General features: G+C 42.0%; 1 protein-coding gene across 1 annotated transcript; it reads left to right on the top strand.

Moving 5' to 3' along the window:
* The first annotated feature begins 163 nt into the window (after nt 1-163).
* On the top strand, nt 164-27,547 carry rif1 (replication timing regulatory factor 1). The gene is made up of 35 exons (XM_088314424.1): nt 164-379; nt 2,292-2,428; nt 2,515-2,593; nt 2,678-2,774; nt 3,370-3,500; nt 3,576-3,670; nt 4,672-4,861; nt 4,943-5,035; nt 5,783-5,921; nt 5,989-6,140; nt 6,235-6,343; nt 7,503-7,685; nt 7,774-7,884; nt 9,153-9,215; nt 10,436-10,536; nt 10,966-11,052; nt 11,119-11,192; nt 12,142-12,322; nt 13,834-13,941; nt 14,015-14,164; nt 16,418-16,517; nt 17,818-18,107; nt 19,068-19,270; nt 19,707-19,800; nt 19,893-20,018; nt 20,091-20,233; nt 20,310-20,399; nt 20,487-20,541; nt 20,720-24,346; nt 24,418-24,546; nt 24,644-24,730; nt 24,830-24,945; nt 25,622-25,772; nt 25,851-25,974; nt 26,940-27,547. The coding sequence occupies exons 2-35, from the start codon at nt 2,313-2,315 to the stop codon at nt 27,197-27,199; spliced, it is 7,854 nt and encodes a 2,617-aa protein (XP_088170550.1). The 5' UTR covers nt 164-379; nt 2,292-2,312; the 3' UTR covers nt 27,200-27,547.
* Nucleotides 27,548-27,668: the final 121 nt, after the last annotated feature.

Raw genomic sequence — 27,668 nt, 5'->3', positions numbered from 1 at the left:
TAATGTATTGTAAACGGTGATACAACTGTACAAAGAAGAATAAATAATATGGGGGGGGGGTGATTTTATTGCACCAGAAACGCTTTCTGATTCTGGGACTCTTTAAAAGGAAAAAAGTGGGTTGGGATAGGATGTGACGTATAGGGGTCAAAGGTAATTTTGACGTATGCATGGTGCTTTGGCGCCAGCTATTTCGCGGGGCAATAGGACTACAAGGCGCTGGATAATTCATACGCAAGTGAAGGCCGAGTGCCCTTTAATAGAACAAGCCGACATTTGAAACACATTAGACGGCGAAACCTCGAAGCCGTCGGCCGCTCTCCTTGCTGCTTTTTGTGGTGCGTCATTTCTACGGCTAACATCTCGCAAGGAGTCCGAGGTGAGCAGCCGTTCCGTGCTGCGTGTGTGTCTTATGTACGAGTGTTAGAGTGAACAAAAGGTTTTATTTAACTATTGTAATGTCTTGTGATTTTATTTTGGTGGGGTGCGGGGTGTGTTCTATAAAATGCGTATAGGTAAGCCTGCAGTTGTTGTTAGTCCAGCTGGCGCGTGTTTATTGCGTTCTTGCTAGCTGTGCTAACTTGCGCGAGCCAATTAAATTTCATAGTTTTGACGTTAAACATGTGTAAAGTTAACTTCCCCGGGTGGCTTAAAATTTATACTCCCTCTTTGAACGCACGCGCGCACAATCTTTTATTTCAAGCTCATAATTGATTTATATTACTTTGTTTACGTTGCTGGACATCGTGAAGGCTTCTCTCACATTTAACTATGTATGTTATCTTTTCTCGCTTTGTTTTTAATGTGGATGAATCGTGTTGTTTAGAATCGTCGCCATTTTGTCCATGTTGACACATCTCTCAGGATAAAAATGAGCTGAAGAGTACTCAGGGGAAATTAAGTAAATTTTCTAAAAATGTAAAAGTTGCATTTGCACACCAAAGTCAAAGTAAGACAGTTTAAACTTTATGCTCTCAAGTGGCACGATATCAAAAATGGGTCCTGACGGCGAAAAGAGACGAAAACATGAAATTGCACATCTGCAGACCAGAATCAACCTCCTTTCAAAGATGGGGAAATGTCCAATATGTATCAGATTTTCAAACGGAAGTGTAGCTTAAACTCACAAATTTCTCCCTCGGTTCGTGCTGTATATCACTGAAATAGTTTAGTAAAAAATACACACACTGTTCTGACCAGGTGGGCTGGTTACCGACTGGTTAGCACGATGGCCTCACAGCACAGAGGTCGTGGGTTCGATTCCGCCTCCGGCCTTCCTGTGTAGACTTTCCATGTTCTCCTGGTGCCTGCGTGGGTTTCCTCCCACATTCCAAAAACATGCATGGCAGGTTGATTGGACACTCTAAATTGCCTCTAGGTATGAGTGTGAGCGCGGATGGTTGTTCGTCTATGTGTGCCCTGCAATTGGCTGGCAACTACTTAAACCCCACTTACTGCCCAAAGATAGATGGGATAGGCTCCAGCAATCCCCCCGCGACCCTAGTGGAGGACAAGCGGTACAGATAATGGATGGCTGTTCTGACCAAATAATGTGTCGAAGCATACAAAAACACCCAGTGTAATTCTAAACCGCTGCAAAAATCAAGGCTATTAAAGGTACAGTGTGTAAAATTTAGCGCCATCTGGTGGTGCCGCAATAGACATCAAAATTGTTACGCATGCTGTAGTCATGGTGTTGAAGAACTATGTTTGCTAAGTTTGTCTCCTACAAGTAGCCGTAGCAGGATGGCGTCGAAACATTGCATGGGCGACGCTCCATGTGTATTATAATTAGCAAATACTTCCTGTCACATAAAAAATTACAATGATGTGATAGACCTTTTTTATTTATTTTTTAAATTAATAGTAGGTTTTTGAAATCATGATCCCTGCAAAATTAACATATCTTTACTCACTGTCCTTTAAATTGCTAATGAAATATGGTGTTCGATGCATTCTTGTTTCAAGTGAGCAGACAAGAACAACATCCGGATTATTGTTTGATTTGGAATAGGACTTGGGCTGTTACACAAAGTCATAAGGACACACAAGGTTTTGAATTGAGAAATTCAGAGTAATTAATCTTCAAAAATCGCAGGTTATGACAATATGTGTGGAGCTAGTTGTCTGGAAAGGATCACCATATGTTGTCAGGGCCCTGTTTTTGCCCCATAATTTATGATCCATTTTAAACTCCCATCTTTGGAAAACATGGCTTTTGTGGGGCACCTGCAAACGGTTCTAGTTCGTTACAAAAACTTTTTTTTTATCCCCCCGGCCTCCTCATGAAGGCTGTGCAACGCCAAGTAACGATGATGGCGTCGGCGGAGCCTCCAAGCAGCTTCAGCATTGTCCCCTTGCTGGAGTGTCTGGAGGACAGTGCCGCTGGACGCCCCGAGCAGACCGACGCCTACCTCACTATTGCCAAGTAGGTCTCGCCGAGTTCTTATTCATCTAATCTGTTTTCTTATTTTATTGAATTTTTGCTACGTGTATTTACTCATTATTTTGCAGTCGGCTCAGTGGAGAAGAAGGCCGCCAATTTCTTCCTGTCGTCACAAAGCACTTTTCTCGCTTGGGTAATGTCATCTTGGTAAGTCTCTATTTTAAAGCCAGGAAGCTTTCCTTCGACAGCTACGCTTGTTCGTGAACTACTGCCACTTGGTGTTGTCTACAGAGTCATTTAAGCAGTCCTCACGCTGAGTTGAGCCAAGCCGCCCTACAAGCTTTGGGCTTTTGTGTCTATCATTCACACGTTGTCTCTGGAGTGTCCGGTATGTTGAATTTTTATTAACTAAAACATGCAGTCCTTTGTTGTTTTTTTTAAATTAAGGCCCTAATCATCCTTAATGGAATTTCCGTTCATTTCAGTAGGGAAAATGATTTGAGATGCAAATGTTTTTAGTTACGAGTCGGGCTGAAACGTGTCCTCAAGAAATTTGACTACCTCTTTTCAAAACGGTATCCTTCCTCAAGTGTGTTGTATAAGCTGGCAAAATCACTATTGTACTTCTGACTTTACTGTCTCTCATTGGCCAAAATTAATGGGGCGAGATTTATCTCAATTCTCACTTGTTTCTAGGGAGGAAAATAGTGTATTACTATGCACAGTTTAAATTGAAGTATGTTGAATGTTGATCATCTTAAAATAAAAACCAGTTGGCCTTTCATTATTAAGTGGAAATATGTTTTTGTTTCTCTTGTGTATCTTAATTTTTATCCAAATACAGATTATTCAATTAGAATTTTCTGTAGTATATCGGACTACCAAAATATTCAATAGCTGCAGCCCTAGTTACAAGTGTGGTCGCGGAAAAAACAAAACTTGTAAGTCAGGGCAAGGCACTACTGTGTATTACTGTTTTCCAGAAACCTTCACCACAGAAATCCTGTCCGCACTTTGCTCCCTGGTGGCCAAGTCGGCGGAAAAGAACACCTGCACCAGAGCCTTATGGGTCATCTCCAAACAGAGCTTCCCTGACGATATGGTGGGCAAAAAGGTTAGCACGGACGCAAAAACAATGGTCACATGCTTTTTGGTGAGGCATTACTCATTTTGTTCGCATTCTGCTCAGGTGGGGTCCATACTGAGAACACTGGAGAGCGTTTGGAGCAAAGGCGAAGTGCAGTCGGTCGTCATGGAGCATGAGGCTTTGAATGTAGTCATTAGGTAATTTTTATCATTATTCTACATGGTCATCCATTCCATCAGAATCAGGAATGTGATGGATTTCTATACTTGGCAAAAACTAACAGAGGGTGCAGTTAACCAGACTTGACAAATTACCTGAGCGGGGTCTAGCTAAAAGCCATTGTGTAACGTGTTGGGGTATCGCTCATAATTGATGGAACGGTCCGAAATTCACCCCCCTAATCTTTATCTTCCACTCAAAAGCTGCCTGAACTGGGATCGCTGCAGTGTCAGATGTATGGCTTATAGTACTGTGGCTAGTTCTCTATCAATATCTCAGCCTAGCTAACGCAAAAACTGATTTTCAGGATATTGGGATGGCCAGTGGCCTGAATGATGTGTGAAATAGTGAAAACAAGGCTGTGAGGGGTGGGAACACACTTATTCTAATCTCTTCCTTTTCCACCCAGTGTAGAAAGTAAGTACAGTAGTACAATGCAGGTGAACGACATGGGCCATGTCAAATGTGCATTTTAGTTGATGCTGTGATCCACTTAAAAAGTGCGTAGTTGTAGATTGGGCCTGCCTGATTTTAAACCCTCCCCACTTAAGGAATTGAGAATTGTTTGGGACCAGAAAAATTCAAACAATGCCCAGCTCATACTATCAACTGACAAAGTTGATATTTCTTTTAATACCGGCAGATTAGAACGGTTACAGCTTTTGTGAAATGCGCTATATAAATAAAGTTGTATTGTCATTGCAATTCACGTAAAATCAAAATGTCGCATGATTTGATAGCTGAGCACGTCCTTGGACTGAGTAGGAGTGGAAGAATTCGCGACCGATTTCCCCAAGTACCAGGAATTGAGAGAGCGCCAGTTTTTTCAGTACCATACACCAAATTAAAAATAAATTCAGACGTGGAGGTTACTTCAAGACATACAAAGGGCATGCTCCTCTGCCACACATATCATTGAATTTAATTCTTCAAGGAGAAATTGAATTATTTTGATCATACGGTTTCCCGGTCCTTAAAGGCTTCTGGAGCAGGTTCCATCAGAGATGGGCGAGTGGGCCGTTTGCTGGGCCAAGCTCGTCATCCCCCTGGTGGTGCACTCGGCCTCCAAGGTGCGCCTGCGGGCGGCGGCTGCCATGGAAATGGGCCTGCCTTTGCTGCTGCAGAAACAGATGGAAGTGGCTGCCATCGTCGAGCCCTTGATGTCTACGGTAGGTGATCATCCTCTGAAGGTTCATTAAAGTTGGTCTTTATGATAAACTGATTCATATACTATTTGTTTGTCTTCACAGAAACTGATTCCAGAGCTACAGAAGCTTTTCATGTCCAAAAATGAAATGAATGTCCTCAAGCTTTGGCCATTATTTGTCAAGCTTCTCGGGAAGGTACACTTGTTCAGTTTAAAAAAGAAAAAAAAAATTTTTTTATAGATTATATTCACATGATATTTGTTCCCACACCTTATAGCTCTCCCTTAATCTAGGGTCGTCACAATACCAAAATTATGATGCCTGTTACTGAAGTGGTACTATAGCAAAAACCTAAAAATAAGTAAAACAATGGAATAATAGCTGACAGCTAAGCATCTTCAAATTATTTTTATTTTCATCAATTCAGAAAATTATCAGATGCCAATAAAATACATTGGAAAAATAAATGCTTTCTAAACTTTAAAGAACATTAATAACAATTGAACACAAAAACATTTTTTGTTAACGCTGCTGTTTAATGTCTTGGCTCTTCAAAAATGTTTTTGTTTTAACAATGTTTTCATGATCATATACAACAAAGGCTCTTGAATTAAATTTTGACCTCCACCAAGGCTAAACTAGAAAAAATAGTGAAAACAATCTATTTCGGTTTGTATTTGTGTTACCTATGTGTTAGCTAGCAGGGTATATAACCTGTTTGAACAACCCCTGTTAAATCCTTTCGCGCAAGCAAGAACCCACCATCAACATTGGCTTCACAGATGCCATATTTGTGAATGCCAATCCGATAATTGGCTAGGAATGACTTGAGTGCAACACATGGTGGTATTGCATGTCCTCCTAAAGGTCATCTCATCGTTAATTAGTGATGTTTGTATCGTGTAATTGGAGTTTCTTAACCCCCTCATGTTTTCTACTCAGCTGCTCCACCGAGGAGGTCCCTTTATCAACTCATTGCTCCATCTGGAGGAGCTGGGCTTTCGAAGCTCCTCTCCCACTGTCAAGAAAATTGCTTTTATCGCCTGGAAGAGTTTGATCGATAACTTTGCCCTTAATCCAGGTTAGCGTCTCCCCTCCTTTTTTTGGTCCCTTTTGAGCTTCTCTAATTGCAATGTTATTTCTCTCAGACATCCTTTGCAGTGCAAAGCGCATGAAGCTTCTCATGCAACCCCTCATGTCCATCAATATCCGTACCGAAGTGCTGATGCTTACTAAGGTGGAGGTGTGGTGGTATCTAGTGGTCCAACTCGGCCCCAACCTGTCACCCCACTTTGATTTGGTAGATGAACTTTTTTTTTTGTTCTCAAGTTTCCGTTTTGACTTAGATTCGGCTCTGCTATAGGAGTAGTAATTACTGGTTTCTATCTCTTCAGGTGTCGCTGCCATTGCTCCAATGCACCATTGGATCTGAAGCCATCTCGGCCCCAGCCAATCTTGCCAGGAGCCAAAATGGCATTGCAACACCCAGCACACCCAAATCTGGTACATTCAATACCTCAGTTTGACCCTCGCAGAAACCTTGAGCTTGTCTGTTGGGGGAAAAAACACACACAAAGGAAATATTGTAAAGGAGGCAATCATATTCTATTAATATTGGTTATGTTATGCATCATTCTGAATAATAATATACTCGCCGCTTAGCTATTTATATGGGACTCCTGACTAGGAATAGCTACAATCTGTTGGTGGTTGATGCACAAAATTATTCGAGTGTTAAGGTTAGAAGTAAGATTCTAGTAACTTTAATGATGGCTTGGAATTAGACTAATTAGATCAATACGTATCATCTGCACACACATCAGTTCATAGTAACAAGCCCATATGCCTTTTCTGTACACTACCCCAATTCCAATGAAGTTGGGATCTTGTGTTCAACACAAATCAAAACAGAATGCAATGATTTGGAATTCATGTTCAACCTATATTAAATTGAATACATGTTAAAGCTGATGAACTTTATTGTTTTTAGCAAATAATCAACTTTGAATTTTATGGATACGACACATTCTGCAAATGCCGGGAAAGGTGGCAAAAAAGACAAAGTTCAGGGATCCTCATCAAACACCTGTTTGGAACATCCCATAGGTGAACGGACTAACTGGGAGCTGGCGGGGGGTATACAAGGAACTCCCTGATTGGCTCAGTCATTCACATGGAAAGATGGGCGTGGAAAATAGTCTAGTATTAATAGTTTAAGGAATATGTTCCTCAATGTACAATTTAAAGGAATTTAGGGATATCATCAAAAGTTCAGAGAACTAGAGAAATCACTGCATCAAAATGGCCAGGCCAAAAACCAACATTGAATGCCAATGACCTTTGGATTCCCTCAGGCGGTGAAGTGTAAAAAGAATATAGCCGCATGGACTCAAAGACTTTTCAGAAAACCAGTGTATGTCAGTAAATACAGTTCCGCGCTGCATCCCTAAGTGCAGCTTCAAACTCTACTATGCAAAGTAAAATCCATTCATCAATAACACCCAGAAAACGCCTGACTCTCTGGGCCCAAACTAATTTAATATAAATCGATAGAAAGTGGAATAGTTTGCTGTGGTCTAACGAGTCCACATTTTCAAATCAATCAAACATGAGTATGCTTTTTTTCATGGCTTTGAACATTGGTATTTTTATGTCCCTGCAGGCCCACCGGCCTACAACAGCCTAACACCCAATTCGTCACGCCTGAACCTGAACTCCAGCATGCAGCTCCCCTCCTCTTCCTTCCCCTCCATCAAGTTGCTCGGCCTGGAAATGCTGCTTCACTACTTCCTGGGACCTGAGGTGGTCACCACAGCAACCAAGAGCAAGCTGGTCCTTACTCTCGGTGAGCTCTCTTTTAACTACTCGAAATGATGAACGTAGAAGTAGCAATTGCAACAATCCGCTGTCAAATCCTTTTTTTGTGGTTCCAGAGCCTTTGAGACATCCTCTGTTGAGTGCTGCTTCGTCCTTCAGCAAACACGCTTCTGTGCTCATCTCCAGCATCAAAGATGGCTTCAACAATGTCGGCAAGGATGCTCCAGGTGTGCCTCACCGTTTCTTAATTTATATTTAAATATTAATTGGACTAATGTTGCACAATTCTTTGAATTAGGGAAGCTTGAAAATTAACAGGATTATATGCAAGTTAAATAGAAAATCCTCGAGAATAGGGCTGGGTGATGTGGCTGAAAAGTGTCACAATATCAAATACATCGTGTCAGTTGATATAGATAATTATTGGTTTATTTTATTTTTTTTACTTAAAAGAAAAAGTATTTATTGGGTTAAAGAAAGTAGAATAAAATACAAATCATGCTGTTCAAAATGTCTGGTAGAAAAATAAATTGTCAAAAAAAATGTTTGCTGTTGTTGTGTAGTTTGGCATGCCGTGCAATGTTTACATTCTTGCTCTCCAGGCAGTGCCATAAACACAAATTTGCACATAATGTAAAGATGCTACTCCAAAGCAGCAGTGTGGATACATTTAGATTAACCTCAGTTTACTTTTCATACAATTGGTAAAGGGCATCAGCTCCAAAAAACTCCCAAATGGTCTCTTGCAGTGCATTCCTTTCAGTTGACCCACCGTCTTAAGTGGCCATAGTTTAATTTATTAGCTGGTTCATTTTTGGAATAAGATTTTATTTTATTTTTAAAACCCTCTACCTGATTGTGACTTCAGAGCGATGCTAAGCATGATAGTTGACCTGAGCAAGCATGTCATAGACATGGAACTCCTCAACTTTGACACTACGCATCTGCCCTGTGTTGTTTAGTCATTTTAGTTTGCACAAACGTTAAACTTATTGAACGTATTGCACTGGGTCGACCAGTCATTTATTTAGGTGCACCACCGCTCAGAGAGGCTCATGGGGACACATAGATGCACCTTGCAAAAGAGACAATTAGAGCTTTAGCTCTCCGGCATAACGACGATGAGCAACAAAAGTTGCAGCTCAGCTTTTGAACGTCACATGACGAAACTCAGAAAACAGGTGAACCGTGATTGGTCATTACCTTAGCCCTGAGCGCCTGTGATGTTATTTTCAGTCGATAGCAAGAAGCAAAATGGCCTCCCCCTGAGCCGGATTAAAGGGTGGATTTTGCTGCTTAATTCATATTACCCAAATGCAATAGAAATAAGAATGCCATGTTTAGACTAGTGTAGGTGCATACAACGTATTGTAAAAAATGTTTTGGGGTTGAATTCCCCTTTAAATTTGGTTTCCTAAAGGGTGGATTTCACCTGTTATTTATTAACTGGAACTGGCAGTTAATCTTTTGGATCTGACTTTGAATGTTTCCACAGATGCCCTTCTGGCACTTCTATGGGATCATCTTGTACATTATGTGACACTGACCATAGACTCTGGTAAGTACTTTGTTCTTTGTTGAGAGTTGTGACTGTTAGAGTAAAAAATGTATTAATATTTTTTAGTCTGTCAGGGCGTGTCCAAAATGCAAAAAAACCCAAAAACTAATAAGGATGTTCCTTGCATTTTGCTATTTACTTTCAACGCCATCAGCAGCCCTCTCTGATAGGAATGTCCCAATCCGATCATGTGATCGGAATCGGGTCCAATTAGAGTGACAAGCCGCACACGGGCACACCTGCCTGCGCACAATGCTCTCCTGTGCGCTGCAACAGAATGTGTATGTTTGGACGGCTATAAAAGCTTTTAGCGCTCGTTAGAGCAAGGAGACACGAACAATGTGAAAACATTCAGGGTAAGCCCTAAAGAACATTACTTCTAAAATAGCCCATTTCTGCAAAGCCACCTTGCTGAAAAGCATGTCAATCAGTTGAGAGACTGACTGGTTACTTCAAATAGAAGTTTAACAAGTACAAATGATTTGGTGACAAGCAAGATTTCTGAGATGGACCGTGATTCAGCCACACAAAAATTTACGGGCATTAAATATAAGACAATTCAGTAAAACTGAAAACCCCCAGTTGGTGCCAGTTGACCGCCGAGGGAGCCCTGGCAGAATAGCCCATATGATATATAAATATACTGTATATCATACAGTGTGTATGTATATATTTATATATATATATTTATATATATATATATATATATATATATATGCCTATGTATATTTCTATCTTCATTTGAGACAACTTTTTTTCTTAATGCCTTACCAAGGTATCAGATCAGGGCTCTGTATAGGCAGAAGAGTCCCAAAACAAAAATACTCAGACTCGGTTGCCAAAAAAGTGTGATTCGGACATCCCTACTTTTTGGAACAAGTTTGGACATTCCTCATTCAGATCTTATTGCTGTTGTGGCCGCCACACTTTGAGGAGGGTTCTTAAAGCCGTAGTTCCTTCCCACGTGGTGCCACATAGAGCACTCCAAATTGGGTTTGGGTTTTAGATCATTATGGAGGCCGCTGGAGAGACCACACCGTTGCCTCCTGCCCAACTCACTGCCACTGTCATCAGTTTAAGTCTGAGAACTCACTTGTTCGTGACTTTGATGAGAAACAACCACTGAGGGGTTCTTGCCCAATGATGTTGACCGCTCTTTCTCATTTAATGTGACTAGGGTTAGGGTTTGTTTATTCGTGCTGATGGCTTTGTGTCTGCAGGAAGTAAGAAGGAGCGACACGGCTGTGAGGTTCTGACACTTATGCTTCAAGCCCTGCAGAACATCGTTTGCACAGAAGCGCTTCCTGCAGACAAAGTGCTGGTAGGAGTGGCGTCCTCTTATCTTGTCCACTAAGGGATAGCTTTCAAAGCAGGGTTGGAAAACTTAAGCCACGTGAGCATTTAGTGAGGCCTGTTGTACAATTCTAACAACTAAATAAAATAAACTTAAAGCGATACTTGGCTAAGTTTGCAATTTGCCATGTGTTGAGGGCTCACGTAACAACCAATCACAGCTCCACTTGTAAAGGTCAGGTGCTCTCGCAGTCGATGTATTGCTTCAACATAATTCCTTCTCACCAATTCCTTGTTTTTCATGAGCCGCGGCTTTTATGCCACCTTATTGCCAATTAGGGCATTACAGAAAGTAATGAAGGGGTGATGGGTTCCACAGGCAAAGAAAACGTAAATCAGTGAATTCGTGACTGCAAATGGGCGGGTGCTCACTGTCTTTACCTGATGTTTCCTTAAGGTTCTTTTCGAGAGCACTGTCAAAGGCATCTCCCCGCGGGTCCTTGGCTCCACCTCCTACCAAGTGGGCAAGATGGATGTGCTGAATGTGAGCTGAAGGTCCTCCTCTCCGCTAATCCCATCTTGGAGACGACTTACTCTTGTTTCTCCATAGGGAACGCCGGCACTCTTCCTCATTCTGCTCCTCTTTGACAGCAACATGCTGGCGGCCTACACCGAAGACGCCAGGTGTGTTGCGAGTGTAGTTCTTTTAAATGAAAGATTCGATTTGGTGTCATACAACTGCCACTGTGGAGGTCTTTGGTACGGTGATGATACAACCAGTCCTGGGCAAGTTGGGACAGACTCTAGTCTGAGTGGGGTGTTACGAATGTCTATTGGCACCATCGGGTTAAGGCTATTGTCAGAGCCTGCAGCTTTGTGGGAGTTAATCCTTTGAAGGGTTCTCCTCACAGCTACTTGGCATAAGATAAGGGGCTTGTATTGAGTGGTTTTATGAGTTTGGTGTTGTTGAGGTCTTCAAAGAGGCCATCTTACAGGGAGGGGTCTTTTGAGCATTGTGAATCTTTGGTGTTGTAGTTTGTCATTCATGTAATGCCTTATCACATGCTTTGATGGTCATTGGAGGTGAATGGTCCTGAATTATGTAGACCATTTTGCTGGCTGTTACGGTGGTACTTGGAGTACTTTGGGTTTTTTTTTTTTGGGGGGTGGCACTTGGTGTAAGTTTGTTGACCACTGTTTTTAGATAAACTGTGAGAGTATGTAAATAGTTTGTGTATTTTTAATCATGTTTTTTATACACTATTTGTATCAATGATAATTACACACACTCAGAGACACGCACATCATTGCTTCAGCACACATGCGCACACCCACACGCTTGTTTGGGTTTCACTTTCCATAGGTTTCGTTTTTCTTTGAATAAAGTCCAGAGGGATGGGCGAAGAAGCCAGTGAGAGTGCGGGAGAGTGAACTGGCAAGACGTCTACTTCACTTCCTGGCTTCTCCTCCCATCCGTGATGGAGAAAAGACAAAACCTTCCCTGGTTATTCCTCTGGTTCTCAGCATTTAATTCAGTCTAATGAAGGCGTCAGGACCTTTTAAACCTGACATAAACAGATACGTTTGTTTGTTTTTTTCCCGCAGGAAACATTTTATTTCTTTTTGTGTGCAGGTTTTACCAATGCTTGCAGACACTTGTGTGCTGCAGCCTGTCGGGCCCCACCTCCCCGCTTGCTTTTGCTGAAGCAGTGCTTGGCGCCGCTGGTCGTACCGCCACTTCATTGCAGAGCAAGGAGCACCTGTTGAAAATATGGAGCGTTGTGGTTGGCCCGCTCACAGACACAATCACACAGGTACACTGGGAAAAATCTTCAAGGTCCCACGTAAGCAATTTTGGAGGGGTAATCAATATCATTTTTGTGTTTTTGCAAGATAAATGAACTTAGAAATCATAAGTCATAAATATCAAATTGGAGGTCTGTTTTCTAATTCTTATTAAAAATTTGATTTGTAAATGGTTGAGCAAGAATGTGTTGGCAGAAGTTGCACCTACACAAGCAACAGCCTTCTGCCCTCCAAGTCCAACAATATTTAGCAATATTATACGTAACACTGGGCAATATGGGAAAAAAATCTATTACGATATAGGCTATCTTATATCATAAAAATATATATAGAGATATGGCTGAAAAATGTTTCACAATATAAAGTATTTCTTATCAGTCAATGTTGATAATTGATTTTTCTAAACATTTAAAAAAAAAAAAAAATCAAAATGTTTTTGTGTACATTGTAATGTGCAGTTTCGTTTCTACCAGTGCATTGGAATTGCAATTTGCATTTGATGTTACCCAATTGCGGCTTCTTCTTTATTTGAAATATTTCTTAATGTTTCCTCCCGCCGTGTTCTGCCTACAACAAGCACAATGTCACGATCATGGTATGAGTTCTAAAAAAAAAATAAAAAAAATTTCTGTCGATAATTTTATCGGAGGCACTTCATATTGATATCAGTCACGTGACTATCGCGATACATATTGATATTGAGCCTAATTTAAATCTTTAATCAGGGATTCTCAGTTTTTGTTCTTTGTGTTTTGCTAAGGCTCAAAATGCAGATTACTTTGGTTTTGTAGTGTGAAAGTGTACCCGACATTCCTTGAGGCTTTTTTTTTTAAATATATAATTAATATTTACCGGTTTGTTGGTTTTTTTCATGTTAGTTTATTCTTCCCCGAAGCTGTAGTATTCATTATTTCCATTCAACCACCTCATTGTTCATTTTCATTAACTCTTACATTTAATATTGGACCTTAATCTGTTATTTAGGATGACTACTGTATATGATTCACTTCCACATCTTGTTTTTCAGTCTGTCACCTGGTGGCAGCTGCGTGGCATAAGATTGTACAGTGAGAGCATTTGTCAGTTAAATCGAGCTTTTTTTAGGCAGTTTGCTGCACATGATGACACATGATAATCGGCACGATGTTAGAAAAATTCCACAATAGACTAATTCCTATCGTCGTCACGATACATATCATATCACCCAGTTCTTATTATGCACGTACGCTGTGGGAAATAATACAATACAATACAACTTTATTTATATAGCGCATTTCACAACAGCTGGACCTGTAAGAAAGAGCTTTCCATATGGTGTAGTATAATTAGTGGGTAATTAGAACACAAATTAAAACACATATACACATATACAATAGATACCAGAATCAAATAGTTGTGTTAACTGTCAGCAGTGGAGTGACAGCTATTCATAAACATACACATATCAACAATTGAGAGAGTGAGAGACGGTGGGCATTGTTGGTTTCAAATCCTTAGTGTTTTTTAAATCTCATTGCAGTCTAATGAAGTCAACCAAGGGGACGCCTTGGAACACAACTTTAGCGCCATGCACTCAGCCCTGATGTTCCCTGTCACTCACCTGCTGAGTGGCTCGCCTCAGCAGCAGGTTTGCATTTGCAAATGCTTATTTGTCACAAAGTGTACTTTGAGAGTTTCTCAAGTTAGACTCTTCTTTGCAGGCTTCCCAAAAGTCCATGCTGTCTACGTGGTCCAAATTGTACAAGGTGTTCGCACGCTGTTCGGCTCTGGTGGTTACCGCAGAGGAGAACATCTGCTGTGAAGAGCTCTGTGTTAAAATTGACTCAACAGTTGATCAAGAAACTCTCACAGTAAGAACATTTTCACCATCGTCTTCCGCACGCACACATACGCGCACATTTTTCTCTAATAAGCTCAGTTTATATTTTTTTGATCAGGAAACTGAAATTAGTTATCTTTTTCTTTTTATCTATTCATTTTGGAAAAATGAGGAAATAAGTGACTTGAAAAACGCCTACTTTTGATGTCAACCTCCAAGTCAGATCTTACATTAGTGTTATGACGTTTGAGAACAAGTCGTTCTTTTGAAAGTCTCTTTTGGGGATCAATAAGAATCAATTCGCAGCTGTGGGAGAGCCATTGGTTTTTATGTGGTTGTTTTTAGCTGATTTGGTGTGGTATTTGCTAAAATTGAACCAATCTGCTTTAGTGTACAAAATAAAAGGTACATTTGTGGAAAATAACACTTCTCCACAGCTTGGGAGTGGAATGTATTAGTGTATGTTGTGAACAAGTCCTGGAAAAGTCCCGAGAAGTCCTGGAAAATAACTTTGAGTGGGAATCCCCTCATGGAGTTCCCGCTGAATATTATACAATATGTATAATACATCTTAACTTGTATAGTGCATTTCACTACAGCTGCAACTGTGAAAGTGCTTAAAATTGAGTATAACAAAATAGCAATAATTCAATAACAAAGACAGTGAAAGTAGTAATTTAAAATACAAATGAATGATACTGACTGATACTGTAGACGCCAGAAAACAGCAGTTGCGTCGAGTTGCATTGAGAGCCAAATAATAAAAATGTCCTCAAACGAGGTTTGAAAAAGTTTGTCATGCATAGCATAAACAATTGTTGATTATGAATCCATCCATTTGAACCACTTAACCGATCACACCCAGGTGTTGAATTTAGGGCTGGGCGATAAACCGGAAATTTACCGTTACCGAAATTTAATACAATGACCAACATCATTTTGCCCATGTCGGTAAATTCGGTGTTTAAAAAAAAAAAAAGGTGTTTTCTGTCTGCGGCTATGTTCATGCCCCTTGAAGACGGCTACAGCGGCTGTAGTCAGGTGACTCCACCCAGCTTGAACCAAAACAGAAAACAGACGACGCGGTCAAATCAAGAAGCGGCTGACTCGGCTGAAGACAAAGTAACGTTAGTTGAAGTTGTTCCTGTTGCGCTTGTCCCGAAAAGAAATTCGACATCTGTCGTTTGGAAATGTTTTGAGTTCCATAAAGACTATGTTTGAGCAAAAGAACGCAAACTGCAAAGTGCGTCGTAAGCACCCAAAACAGCGCGTCCAACCTTTTATTTTTCACCACCCACAAGACAACCATGGTGTGCTGAAAGCTCAAAAGGAGAAGCAAGATTCGACCAGTGACAACAGCCCATAACTGAGGCGACACCATACGAGAGAACGTCTCAGAGGTGGACGCGATAGCCGAGCACATAGCTAAAGATAAAGCTCCTCTAGCTACAGTGGAGCGCACAGGATTTAAAGTAGCCGGCAAGAGGTACGAAAATATCTGTCGCAAACCGTACTTCCCAATATGGACAACATCGGGACAGGAGCGTAGACATGTCAAGCATTTTGCATCTACATCCGACTTGTGGTCGAGTCGCAACATGGATCCCTGTTTGAGCCTGACTGTGCATTACATAAACGACAAGTGGCGAATGCGCACCAGAGTACTCGAGACGGCACATTTTCCCGATGATGCACACTTTATTTGCATAGTCTTTTTCCCCCATTTAATTTAGCATTTTACTTGCCGACCACACTAGCTCCTTTGCACATGGCATTATTTATATTGTTTACATGAGACATTCACACAAATCTAGGCCTTTGCACATGGCATTACAGCACCGTGGCGCAATCTATTTGCAGAAAAGATTTTGCGAGAGGTACTCCTTTTTCTCCTGTTCTTTGTGACATTGTTCAAGTCATGCAAAGCAAACTATTTGGAATGTTTATACAAATGATTTTTGTACTTTTATTTTTCATTGAAAGTAATTTGTACCAGTTGGTCAATAAAGAAACAGTTAATATGCATTCCCTGCATTTATTTAGATTTTGGTCCACGGGCAAAAATCGTGCATTTATCGTTATTGAGGTAAAATTGCTTTGATTTATCGCGATATTGATTTCAGGTCATATCGCCCAGCCCTACTTGAATTACTCGGGTATTTGTTTCACCCCTAGAAAAAAAGTATACTCATGATTTTTGAAAGATTTGTTTTTAAACACACACCTAAATACTTTGTGCTTTGTGTATAAGATTCCTTTTAACAACCATTGTTTGTTGGTTCAGGTTACCTCCACGCTGACAGCTTTTGCCTGCATCCTTCAAGTCATGGTGGAATGTGTGGACTTCTCTCCCTACACCCCACAGTTCCAGCAGAAACTCAAGTGTAAGTCCACATGTTTTCACACTTTGCATGATCAGGATTTTTGATCGGAGAATTTAAAAAATAATGTAAAACTCCATCATCCAAGCACCAGATGGCACAAATGTTTATTTAAACTAATCTTTATAAAAAAATTGTCAAATATTCTCAAATATTTTTGCCCTTACTTACTGCTGCAATCTTTAGAAAGGAAAAGGTTGGAAGTGAAATGTTTAACTTAATAACCTGATTTTAGTAACAATGCTACCATTATTGTTGTTCTTTAGTTGAAACCTTTTCAAAATTATTTCAATAAAAAAACCTGTGAATTCAGCTGCATGGCAATATCAAGTTGGGCGCTGAGGTTGTGAAGCAGTTATATTAATGGTGAAGGTGGGACTTAAGTTGTGTAGATCTTTGTTTCACCAAGAGAAATTGCACAACTTTATTATGGTGTTTTTGTGGACAATCCAATACGAGTTAACTGCGTTACATTCTCTAAAATGTACGTGGGTGGGTGAGCTCAATAGCCATGCGCAACAGTGCTGCAGCTTTGGTTTGCTTATTGTAATAGTATTTTCTCGTAATGCTGAACACCGAATATCTTGACTATACGTAGGCTTTTTCCACCATGGTGTCGTGTTTGAAAGTGAAGGTGCACGCCAAGATAAGAGATCGATATGTTTGATACAATACCTCAAATGACTGAAGTATCTGCAGTATTGTACCACAAAGGAATGCGATATGTATGGATTCATGAGAAGACTCACTCAACCACCACACAAGAAGCAGAGTGGCTCAATCTCTGCGCAATAAAAAAGTTAATATAATATAATACAATGGTTACAAATTGACAGAATCTACCAGTGGTAACCAAATTTCAGGAAAACCGTTACATTTAGAAGAGATTTACAGTGTGTGGCCAATATGTACATGGGAAACAATGGGGCTGTAATGTCTCAATTCACAGATCTGATTATGTTATCGATTGATGTGGTTGTTTCCCAACCTGGGGATTAATGGTTCAATCCCAGGCCATTAGTATCTTTGAGCAAGATAATGAACCACCAGTTGCTCGTAAGTTATCAGAAGGAAGATGAGGTAATAGTGGTTTTGACTTACGACATTACAGCTAATTACAAAATTAACAAAATATGCTAAATATGGTCTGCTCTAATGTAGTGGATAAGATCTGATATAACGGATCAGATCAGTGGAAAGTCTTACTTATTTTCTCACATTGGAGAATTTTATTTACACTTTTTTCTCATAATAGCAAACTGGCTCCTCAACAACAACCAATCTCACCTTCCTCTTCCTGCAGCTCCTCACACTCCAGTAAACTGGACCAGGAAGAGAAGCAAGGCTCTTGGCAACCTGTCCACCTTCCATTCCCTGCTAGTTCAGTGTCTGAATGTTTACCTGGAAGGAGAGGATGTCCCATCAGAAACCGCAGGCATGGCACTGCTATCTGTCTTGTCTGCCCTCTTGACCAACCTGGCACTTGGTAACGCTGTCAACGAGGCTCTGACCACCCTCGTTCCGCCTCTCGTTGGTCTCTACAAGCAAGCAACCTGTGAACCACCTAGATTTACGACGCAGATTCTTACAAAAGTGGGTTCTCTTTGTTTTATCTGAAAGTTGAATTACCGTACTTTCCGGGCCATGGGGTGCTCTTTAAAGTCCCTAATCTTCCCCAAAACAAACAAAGCGCCTTTTAAAGCGACGCGCCCATTATATGGACTAAGCATCACTCGCGACCATCAACCCTTTTACTCATTGGGCTGTTCGGAGTGCATGTTAGCACACCCTGCTGGACCAAGTCGGAGTCATCTATGCTTCTAATTGACCGTGACTTATACACTATGTGACTATGTTGTTTGGGTGATGGTGTCGGAGAAAGCTGGACAAAAGGGCAGCTGTCCACAATGTTGTAGTCTGTCTTATCATTTATGTTATTGCAAGAAAGAAACGTCCCAGGTTTAGACATCAGACTGCAAAAAGCCCAAAGCACAACAGCACATCTCTCTAAGCAGCCATGTGATTGGCTGGGTCTGAGTGGCTCCCAAGAAGCCATTGCTATAATCTTTTTGTGTTATTTTTTACTTCTTTTGGGTATATAGATGGCATGAGAGATACATGTTTTGTGTTAATCTTATTTCTTTGTTTCATTGTTTGCTTGTATGCTGAGTTTTTTTTTTTAAACCGTGACTCTAAGGAGTGTGGTGACCAGTGAAGTGCCTCCCCTGACGTTGTCTAGTAGACTATTGCCAAGACACCTTTTATTGGTTAGTCATTGTTAATGGCAGTGATTCCTAATAGTTTCATGACATTCATGACATCTGTCATTGAAATGGGGCGATACCTCTAGCAACGATCCCTTAGGGCATTGAGTCCTGGTGAGCTGGCATCAGAGCTAGCGCGAGCAGCTGAGCTGGCGCCTTGTAGTGCGGCGCACCTAGTATATGCATTAAATGCGGAAATAGCACCCTCAACTGGTGTTGCGCCCTTTGATGCAGCGCATCTTAAGGCCGTAAAAATACGGTAGTAGAATTAATGGTTTCCTCCTTGCAGATGGAAAAGCTTCTGGGTGAGGTCTTCAGCTGCATTCAGAGCCGCTCCAATTTGGCCAATGACAGCGACCTCCTGGCTCTGCTTTCACCGTTGCTCAGTGTGTTGTTCCCACACAAGAACAAGCAGCACCGCACAGCCGTCACCCACTTTTGGAATTCCACCTTCGCTAATGCAGTCGGCCTGGTCTACCCCGATGATCTCAGGTGAAAACTACCACCTCTTGTCATCTGGCAATCATTGTCATTAGAGTTTACTCTAGACCAGGCGTGGGCAAACTACGGCCTGGGGGCCACATGCGGCCCATTAAACGTTTTAATCCGCCCTGCCGAACTTGAAAAAATTTAATGAAAAAACCTTGTTAATGTTCTATTTTCTGAATACTGTGGTGTGTCAAAGACAGATATTTTGTTGTAATGCTTTTGTTAATTCTCATTTAAAATTAAATGTATTTTTTTTCTCCGATGAGGTCAGGTTACAAAAACACTCCATCCATCTGCTTCTGGTCCGAAACCCTTTGTCAAAATTTAGAACCCGTTGTGGCCCACCAATCAAAAAGTTTGCCCACCCCTGTTCTAGACCCATCAGCTGCACCTGAGCCTTGGTCCAGATAAAGTTGTGTTAACGGTGTTTCTTTTACAGGCCAGTTCTCAGCCAAGTGAAACAAAAGACTCCAATCATTCTTCCTGGCTTTGAGACGGTCAATGTGGCAGATGAGCTCAGTGGGCAGTATTCCGTGAGTTGTCCTGAATTTTCTTCCCCCTGCCCCCATATTTCTTTACTCGTCTCTCCTAGTTTTTCCTCTTACCTGTGTTTTTGTTTTTTCAGAGTGAGAGTTCCCAGTTAGAAGCCAAACTCAGTGGGATGCCAGTTGGCTCTACGGGGAAGAGGGACCTTATAGAGCGAGCTGAGCTGAGTGACCGAAGCTCCTCGAGGACCTCCAAACCTGTTTCTGTAAGTCTCTGAAGTTGCGCCTCACCTTCCTTCTTTCCTTTTGTTTAAGCATTACCAAATTTCCTTTGGCAGACAAAACTGGACTTTGGCTCCCCCAAGGTTCCTCGCAGGGAAATACTGGACGAGGAGGCCTCAGTTGACTTTGTCTTCATTCCACCTGAAACAAAGGAGAGAGTTTTAACAGAACACCAGAAGGAGGTTAAAAGGACTAAAAGGTACAGTTTGTCACTAATTCCATTCCATTACCCATGCTCATGTCATTAAGTTTAAAAACTACTCTTTGTGACGTAGGGTTGACATACCTGCCATGTACAACAACCTGGATGCCTCTTTGGATACTACAGTTTTCACGCAGTATACGCAGAGTCAAGAAGACTCTCTGTAAGTGCACAATTTAATGTTTGACATGAAACTAATGTTTCAAAAAGAGTGTCATAATAGGAACTTCTCAAATTGCTTTTTCTCTAGGAGCAAATTACCAACTGAAGAATCTTACAAAGTTGCCATGGAATCTTTAGCTGAGGTAAAGAGAGTCAAGCAATGAAGACATGCATCTTGTCCTTTTTCTTGTTTTAATCCAATTTTCCATTATTAAAATGTCAGTTACTTGTGTCACAACAGTTCTATGACATGTCTGCTTCATATTGATATAAAAGACTTTTAAGCCATCTAATCCTGTCAATTAAATTCTCTTCTTGTAGTTACCTCATGAGACAAATGAAGTTGCTGAGATTCACAAAAAGGAGACTCGAGACTATGCGAGCCCAAAAGCCTTGGATAATGAGTCATTGAAGGAGGAGCAGGATATTATACCAGATTCAGTGGATGTTTCCATAGAGGAAAATGCCAGATGTAATGGCCGAGTAGAAGATGAGGCCACACCGGATGACAAAAACATCAGTCCTAACATGTCAAGCTCTTCAGATTTAGTCTCCGGAACACCCCAGAAGTCCAGTGGGGGCAGCCGTCGCCAATCCTTTATCACATTGGAGAAATATATTGAAAGGAAGCCTGCGCGCCCCAATACTACATCCTCGTTCATAGGTCCTCTTGTGAAGACTTCCGGTTGCCACGACTCAAACACCCCCTCACCAGAGGCTTCCCATGAACCCATTGTTCAAAATTCTCTACTGTCCCCTCAGGCACTGTCAAAGTGTCCTGTAAGTGACCCCCAAGAGTCACCGCGAAGGCCCAAATTAGATGGTGAGCGGAAAGTTGAGCCTGTAAGGCTGACTGAAAGGCTTACAAGTAATGAATCAGAAATTGAGGATGTCATCCCAGACACTCAGGCTGAAAATCTTGTCATGGAGAATGCCAACAGCACTTCCACAGAAGATGACACAAGAAGCTCAAATCCAGAGGGGGATTCTCAAGAGACTGGGGATGATTCGCAGTTGTCTGAGAGCTTGACTTCTCCGGGTAAGCGGAGATACCGTAAGCGTGCTAAACATCTACTGCCAGGAGAAAGGCCAATTGATTCAAGCACACCACAGAACAGACCCAACACAAGAAGCGAGGTGGCCAGTGGTAGAATACGGCTGAGGTCTCAGCGTGACAGCAGCTACTCAAGTAGAACTAAGTCTCCAGTTAAATCACACAGAAAGGTCAAGCTGTACAGCAGTTCAGGGAATATTTTTGAAGCTGAAAAAACAAGACCAAGATCGCAGGAGTCAAATAAAACGGACCAGACCGAGGGAAATCGTAGTAGGGGCAAGAAAATACCAAGTCAAATGAACTCAAAATCAGACACCCAGTCTGATTCTGAAAGCCCGTCACAACGAAGGCATAGCAAATCCTTACAGGATCTCAAAGAAGATGGTCTTAAGAACTCAAAGCCTGTAACTGAAAGAGTGTCCAGTCAATTTGAGTTGCAATCAGACACTCCATCTGGTATAGAAAAACGGTCTGTACGAAAGAGAGGACGACCTCCCAAATCCTTATTGGAGCCTAAAGAGGAATCTCAGAGTGGCCCAAAACAACCCGAGAAACTGTCCAGGCAAGCAGGCTTGTATGCAGACACTCAGTCTGATTTTGAAGATGTCTTACAGAAAATTGACAGCCAGCCTATCAATTGTTTACCGGAATCCAAAGGGGTTGATCTTAAGCCCGACTCGATGTCTGAAAAAATGTCCATTCAAACAGACCCCACTCGGGCTGATTATGAAAACCAGTCACAGCCAAATTGTGACCGACTTTCCAGTTCTCTATTGGAGTCGAAAGAGGAGGGTCTTGAAATGTCTGAGAAAATTAACAGTGAAACCAATATACAGTCACATACTCCGGCCATTCTGGAATCAGAGAGACATGTCCCGCCTGTCAAATCCTTATTGGAGCCTGACGAGGGGGATCTTATGAATCCAGAGATGATGTCTGGGAAATTATCTGGTCAAATTGACTTGCAATCAGACACTCTGCATCATACTGAAAGTCAGACACAGGGAAGAATTAGCATAATTTTCAAATCCTTATCAGAATCAGAGAATGTTCTTAAACAGCAACCAATGTCCAGTCAAGCAGATTCCCAATCCGACACTGGGTCTGTTACTGGAAGCAAGAGACAGCAAAAACGTGGCAAACATTCAAAAATGGTGAGTAAGACTTTGAAAAGCGGTCATTCCCAGTCACAGGTTTTGTCCGACCCTGTGGAATCAAACCAAACGATCTTGTATAAGCCACTTGAACAAATTAAAAAGGATGAAAATGATTCAGGTTCTCAAATACCCACCGTATCACCTCAAACTGATGGCCAATCGCAAGAAATTGAACTTGAAGAGCAGGGAAAAAAGCAGCAAAAAGATTCTCAGATTATTGCTTCTTTTACGAGTGACGTGATCCAAGAAAGAATAAGTACGCCAGCATGCATTCTTAGCAATCGAGAAGAGGTTGCCAAAGATGAGCCTGAAACTGAATTTAGTCAAGAGTCACAAGAGAATACTCCAACATCCTCTGATAGTCCGCCTCTGCGACATAGACGAAGTAAGGCATCTTCGGAGGATAAGAGTGAACCTAAGACCTTGTCCAGAAAGCAAACTAGGTCTCATTCTCAAGAAAGTAGTCAAACGGAATCTAGAGAAAGGGGTCGGTCAAGACAAAGCAAGTTGCATGAGAATCAGTCAAAATGTAGCCCCGCTTCCACTCCAGAAAGCTCCCAGTCTTTAGATGTTGTAGGATCTCCAGAGTCTTCTCATGGCAGGAGATCAAGACGAAGATCTTCTAAAGTGTTCACAGCCAGCTCAGACTCTTTAGAAACTGAATTGTCAGAAGCCCAAGAAAAATGTTCACTGCCTGCAAAAAGACGGAAATCCCAAGGGACATCCCCAAGTCCTGTCACCGGCAAATCTGACAAGATAGACCTCGCAAAGAATTCTGTGGATCCAGAAATGTTGGAACCTGCTCAAGTACAAGAGGATTCCCCAAAAATCTCAGATTCAATGGATTCTCAACCACCGGCAATGTCTGACAACTGCAAAGAAAGACAAATGGATGTCACCATTGCTGATGTCTTTGATCCTGAAGAATCTGAGCCTGAAATTGCCAAGAACCAGGTCTCTCTCAGTTTATCACCTAGCAAGAGGAAGGGAAGGCAACGAATCTCTCGAACTAAAGCAAACTCTGCTTCTTCACAAGAGAGTGACACCAGGGACATGGAATCATCAGAAATGTTGGAACCAAAAAAGACTGTTACTGAGAAGAATCAGGAAGACTTTTGTTCTAAGACTTTTGCTGGAGTCACACAGACTCCCCCTGAGGAGGCAAAAGAGAAGCTGCTGGTCACGGAGTCCCCTCCACAGGAGACTACACCGATGGTAGTGGGACTGGCAAAACAGTGTAATTCGGTCAATGAAGAAGAGACAGTTGTTCCGGTGGATGAAACTGTGAGTTGCACTCTTGCACAAAAGGAAGAAGAGTGTTCAAGCATTGTGGATGAGCGTTCAAAGGCTGCGGAGCATTCTGCCGGAAATATTGAGAAAACATTGCAACATGTCTTAGAAGACCATATACCTCTACATGAGGGCGTTAATGATGTGGCGGTAACTTTAAGAGAATGCCAAAATGAAGAAAGAATTCAGACTTCAAACACAGATGGCCATTCAGAAGCTGCTCATGGTGATGTTTGTAACGGCGAATCAACAATGAGCGCCATCGCCCCGGATTCTCCGGCAAAACTGAACGACCTGCAGGCTGAGTTGATGCCAGACTTGGTCCAGAGCCCGTGCTGTAACAGGACCAAAGGAACCTGGTCGCCTTCAGCCTCCCCCTCAACCAGCATCCTCAAAAAAGGCCAGAAGAGACCTGTGGAGGAGGAGACACCCTCACCTCTCGTCAAGGTTGGCGACCTTTTATCAACAGCAATTAACTTGTTTTTCTGTCAGTCTAACTGAGCCGTCTTATTTTACAGTCCAGGCGCGTGTCTTTTGCTAACCCCATTCAACAGCAAGAGATGGCTGATGACATTGATCGCCGCAGTCCTACTGTCAGAACGAGCTCCCCCAGAAGAGCCAAAGTCGGCAACCTGCCCCACCCCAAAGTATGTGTTGCCAACTGGTTTTAACTCACAATCAGCGTGTTTTCTTTTCTGAATAATATTTGACATGATGATTTCCCACCCCACCCCACTGTTTTAGTTTGTCACAACACCAACAAAGGGTGCGCTGACCATGAGTCCCAGGAATCTTAACAGTCCAACTTTCAGGAGCTCTAAGAAATGCCTGGTATGCGCATCAAATAGGAACTTGTGTAACATATTAGCTGGGAGACCAGCAGTTGTCCTGGTCAGCTGCATAAGGAACTTTTTATATCTTTTCTCGAAGATTTCTGAGATGAGTCATGGGCCTCGGCCTGTTTCCAAAAACTGCATATATCCCGCCCTGGTTGGATGCGGAGCACCTGTCGAAGCGGTTTTGCCTCAGATATCGTCCAGCATTTGGTGAGTACGGATGAGTTGGGGAAAACTCAACAGGCTCTCAGCATGGGCACCGAAAGAAATTTTGACTTTACTCAAAAAAGTCATACACCAAACTTGGTCAACCTTGTTTTGGGTTTACTGACTTCTCCCAGCCCCAACATAACTTGGACTAAATAACTTTTTTTCCCCCACATGACGAAAAATAATTATTAGGTTTGTTGTATTACCTCGTGTTGCAGCAACAACGGTGAGGCACTGTCGGCAGAGGGTTTTTTGTGTTGTATATTCTTTTTATGGCCGAAATAACTCCATATTTTTTATGTTGACTTTCTTTTGGGGACTAAAATCTACTGCCGCTTCTGCTGCCGTCTCCTCCTCCTGTTTGCACGGCAGACAGTGCAGTGACTGTGAGAGTGGGGGCGGCGGGGGCGTTGACTAATTAGCAGGGGGGGTGAGCAAGACCGTCTGTGTAGTCTCAACAATTTAGAGCATAGTGCCGTGTGCTGCTTTTATGAAACAAACCAAAAGTTTCCGCGTTCTAAAAAAAGAAACATTGCACGTCTTTCGATGTGACTATTGCGCATGCGCACATCGCAATTGCGATGTTCTAACTGCATATCGTGCAGGCCTAATTATCAATGAATGGTTTCAGTCTCATCAGCAACAGATTTTGTTGCGTTTGTTGTCATCCTCACAGGTCCCGCGGCTTTGGGCAGCTCGTCCGAGCGCGCAACATCAAAACGGTCGGCGACCTCAGTGCTCTGACTCCCACTGAAATCAAGACACTCCCTATTCACTCACCCAAGATTTCCAATGTCAAGAAAGCCCTCAAGTCCTACGAACAGCAGGTATCTGATGCCTTTTCCGCCTTCTTTTCACGCACTACGGTTCATGTCTTTGTTGACTTATGATCAATGCTCCTCCAGCGGAAAAGCAGAGGTGTAGACGAGCTGAAGAGCTTCGTGGAGATGGAAATGATGACTTCTGAGTCGGACGAGACGAGCGCAATGCCAAGCCAGGATGAAAAAGAGAAACCTGCAGACATGTTAGGTGTGTGTGCGCATCCGTTTAAGAACATAATGTGCAAATAAATTTTTTTTGTTCGGTTACACTTTGCGCGGGGCTTAAAAACCTTTGTTGCTTTGATGTTATTTGATTTGGAAAAATTAAGGAGAAAAAAACTGCTGTGCGGGCTTTGACAGTGAAGTCCAATCATTTTGTCGAAAATGTCATATGTGCTATTATAAGCACACTTTTTGATTCCGCATTAGGAAATGTTGACACTGGAGTCCAAGATAAATCAAGATGGGCATGGCATGACAAAAAAGGAGAAAGTGATCAAATCCTTTGGCATATCAGCACGTTTGGACCGTGAAGGATGTGATGCGTTTACATTCTGCAAATCAGTGGGCAGGATTCAGTCGGGTGACTCAGCCCAGGGAACACATCTTTAATTTCAAATATGGAAGAGTGTCCCGTCTGCATGAGTAATTTAATAGCAAGACCTAAATCCTCATCCTAAGCCTGGAACTGATTTGAGTTTTGACAAGACTGATGTCGATCGAACTAACATGGTCGCCGTGAGAAGCATATCACCGATAGTTCTGTTTCACCAAGAACAAACAACTTTACAATCATGACTACCACTAATGGGAAATATAAATTCAGCTAAGCAACACACTCATGCAATCTTCGCCAAGTTGCCATCATCAAGCCATCTTTGGGAAATAGGCAGGATACCCCCTGAATTGTTTTCCAGCCAATCGCAGGGAACACACAGACAAACAACCAGTCACACTTAATCACACCAAAGGGCGATTTAGAGTGTTCCATTAACTCACCGTGCATTTCTCTGGAATGTGAGATATTTTAGCCTCAAAATCTAATGTGTAGCAACATTTCGGAAACTGTAAAACTAAAAGGTTTCCTCACGTCCAAGGTGACAGTGTACTTATACTTTATATATGATTTCCCCCCCCCCCCCCCCCCCCCCCCCTCAACATATTTGTTTAAAGCCACAACGTTGACCGAAGAACCTGCTCCTGCAAAGCTGGAGGAAGAGGCAACAGCGGACTCAAGTGCGTCTGGAGCACCGAAAGGTCCTGAGAGTCTCCTGGCCCGACTGGACGCTCTCGACTGTGCCGTGAGACCGCCCCATCTGAGCGGCTGTTCGCCTCAGCAGCTGTTTGACGTCCACGAGCACCTGACGCTGCTGATGAGGCGAATCACATTTGAGATGCAGAGCCGCCTCGCCCCCATCAACGAGGACCCCTGAACTCACCATGAACCGTGATTCCCCTTGCACTCTCTCTTTAAACAGAGAGCAATATTTTACAAAAGTGTGATATTTTTTATGAAATTATTCTATGCTTTTTAAACCCTTAACTGCATCATCAAAAGCAAACGCACCAACTTGAACTGTGTGACCCACATACTCCCATATTCCAGCTGTACATACACCTTATTCCTCACGTGCCTGTTTGTAGAATGTGTATATTGTGTAGAAAAGCTTGTTTAGATTGTTTTTTGTTTGTTTTAATGTGTCACATGCACATAGTAGTCTGCACATGCTTTTTTATTTGTACCCTTGAAGTACTTAAAATAAAAGAAATGATTGAATGTGTTTTTAAGGGGCAGTGTTGAATTTACTGTTTATGGTAAGCATGGCCCATTAGGGCCAATTCAATCCTATTCCTCAGGGGCCAGTTTCCTGCCTTTGTTCCCATCTCCCTGCTGCAACACAC

The sequence above is a fragment of the Idiotropiscis lumnitzeri genome, chromosome 14 (genome assembly GCF_059441095.1).
Source record: "Idiotropiscis lumnitzeri isolate Australia: NSW breed Sydney's pygmy pipehorse chromosome 14, RoL_Ilum_1.0, whole genome shotgun sequence".
Lineage (NCBI taxonomy): Eukaryota > Metazoa > Chordata > Actinopteri > Syngnathiformes > Syngnathidae > Idiotropiscis > Idiotropiscis lumnitzeri.
The sequence above is the reverse complement of the archived record's forward strand: the minus strand, read 5'-3'. Positions and strand labels throughout refer to the sequence as shown.